The sequence below is a fragment of the Empidonax traillii genome, unplaced genomic scaffold (assembly GCF_003031625.1).
Source record: "Empidonax traillii isolate 1590-97213 ecotype Southwest subspecies unplaced genomic scaffold, ASM303162v1 scaffold1916:size58622, whole genome shotgun sequence".
Taxonomy (NCBI): domain Eukaryota; kingdom Metazoa; phylum Chordata; class Aves; order Passeriformes; family Tyrannidae; genus Empidonax; species Empidonax traillii.
Genome location: NW_020957109.1, coordinates 56,595 through 58,622, shown reverse-complemented (window position 1 = coordinate 58,622; position 2,028 = coordinate 56,595). Strand labels below are relative to the sequence as shown.

General features: G+C 45.5%; 1 protein-coding gene across 1 annotated transcript in view; it reads left to right on the top strand.

The window, feature by feature from the left end:
- The first annotated feature begins 41 nt into the window (after nt 1-41).
- MAML1 (mastermind like transcriptional coactivator 1) overlaps nt 42-2,028 on the top strand; it is a 14,313-nt gene continuing 12,326 nt past the window's right edge. The window contains exon 1 of the mRNA XM_027909018.1: nt 42-1,443. Coding sequence (XP_027764819.1) covers nt 181-1,443 — 1,263 coding nt within the window. The 5' untranslated portion in view covers nt 42-180. The remainder of the gene's footprint in view (nt 1,444-2,028) is intronic.

Here is a 2,028-nt window from a genome sequence, read left to right as displayed (position 1 = left end):
TTTTTTTTTTTTTTTTTTTTTTTTTTTTTTCAGCAGCTCCATGAGACTGTGAAAAGAAAGCTGGACAGTGCTGCTTCCCCTCAGAACGGAGACCAGCAGAATGGCTATGGAGATGTATTTTCTGTGTCCAAGAAGCTGCGGCGCGATGACGGTCTTGGAGTGAGCAGTTCTTCCAATGGAATGCCCCCCGTGTCTCCACTCCATCATCTGGACAAGAAATCTGGCAACGGAGATAGCTTACAGCTTAATGGGAAACATCCCATGGGGCTGGATGGCATCAGCAAGAAGTGTCTCCCAGATTCCAGCCTGCAGATGAACGGAGGTGGTGATGCTGATGATTCGTTTCCTCTGAGTTTGAACAAAGAGTTGAAGCAGGAGCCCGTAGATGATCTTCCCTGTATGATTGCTGGAGCAGGGGGTTCTATATCTCAGAATAACTTGATGCCTGATCTAAATCTAAATGAGCAAGAATGGAAGGAACTTATTGAGGAGCTTAATAGATCGGTGCCCGATGAAGACATGAAGGATCTCTTCAATGATGACTTTGAAGACAAAAAAGATGCAGATTCTTCAAATTCAGCTGCACAGACTCCATTGCCACAAGATATTAACATAAAGACTGAGTTTTCCCCAGCACCCTTTGAACAAGAGCAGCTGGGATCTCCCCAGGTTAGGTCCACTTCTTCAGGTTCAGCATTTATTGGTGCTGCTTCTGTACCCGTAAGTGCCGCTTCTCCAGCGGTCGGTAGTTCTCAGACTATGTTCCAGCCTTCCAGTCAGTCACTGACTGAAAATCCTAATCAGCCCATGATGCAGGCATCAAACCATTCTCAGAACATCCAGAGGCCTCTCCCCAACGTGTTGTTACCTGGGAAGGGTCCAGGAAGTGCCAAAGAAATGTCTTCTGCTCATCAACTTCAGCAGATTGCTGCCAAGCAGAAGAGAGATCAGATGTTGCAGAACCAGCAACAAGCTTCACAAGTCCACCAGACAAATCAGATGTCTACATGGCAACAGTCTGGGTCTTCTCATAGTCCTCTGGCTGTCCCATATACCATGGAAAATCCCACTAGCCCATCGGTTTATCAGGCAGACTTCAACAATCAGAAACTCATGATGCCTAATTTGGGAAACAAAAGCTCGCCGAGAGCTGGAGGCAATTACCACGTGAACATTTTGGGTCATCAGCAAAACAGCTTGAACCAGAACCCTGTGAATAGCCAGGGCTCTATGCTGGACTATGGGAACACCAAGCCTCTGTCCCATTACAAAGCAGAGTGTGAGCAGGGGGTCACTGTCCCTGGGCAGAACAAGCCTCCCATGCTGGCCTACATCCAGCAGCGCCAGCAGGCACCGCTGTCCCACGTGAGCGACGACCAGAATGGCATGATCCTGTTGAAACCCAAGCCTGGAAACATTGCCTACAGGCTGCCACACAGTCAGGTGAATGTCCTGGGCTTTGTTACCTTTGCTCAGTAGCAGGTTTAAGGTTGTTGGATAGGTAAGGCTGGAGGACAAACTGCTTGGTGTGGTTTCAGATGTTTTCATTGGTTTTTAAAGGGGAAAATCATAATACACAATAAACTGAGACAAGACTCATGAAGTCTCTTTTCCATGGGGTACAGTTTTTAATGCTGGGTTCTAGGTCACGTGGTAAAGTGTGATTTCCAGCTTAATATACTTTGTGGGCAACAAATTATGTTGTGCTTTACAGAAGTTTCTACTTACAAAGATAAATAGCTGCTTTGTAAACTTTTGACTAAAATAACTCAAGGAAAACTGTAGGGTTGAACAGTGTTCTCAAAGGAGCTTTGATTTCTTTACCTTGTTTTTAGTCCCTACTTGTGTCAGAGTTGGCTTGCTATAAAAAGCCCTGCTTTTGAAGAGAGGTGGAAGTGGGGCCTGCATTCCTGATTTCTTGGGTGTTCCTTGGGGCTTTTCACTTCTAAGAATTTGTTATTGGTTAAGTCTCTGGGGATTGGGGAAGCATGGGATAGGAGAGAAATACATAATTAAGAATGAATAATA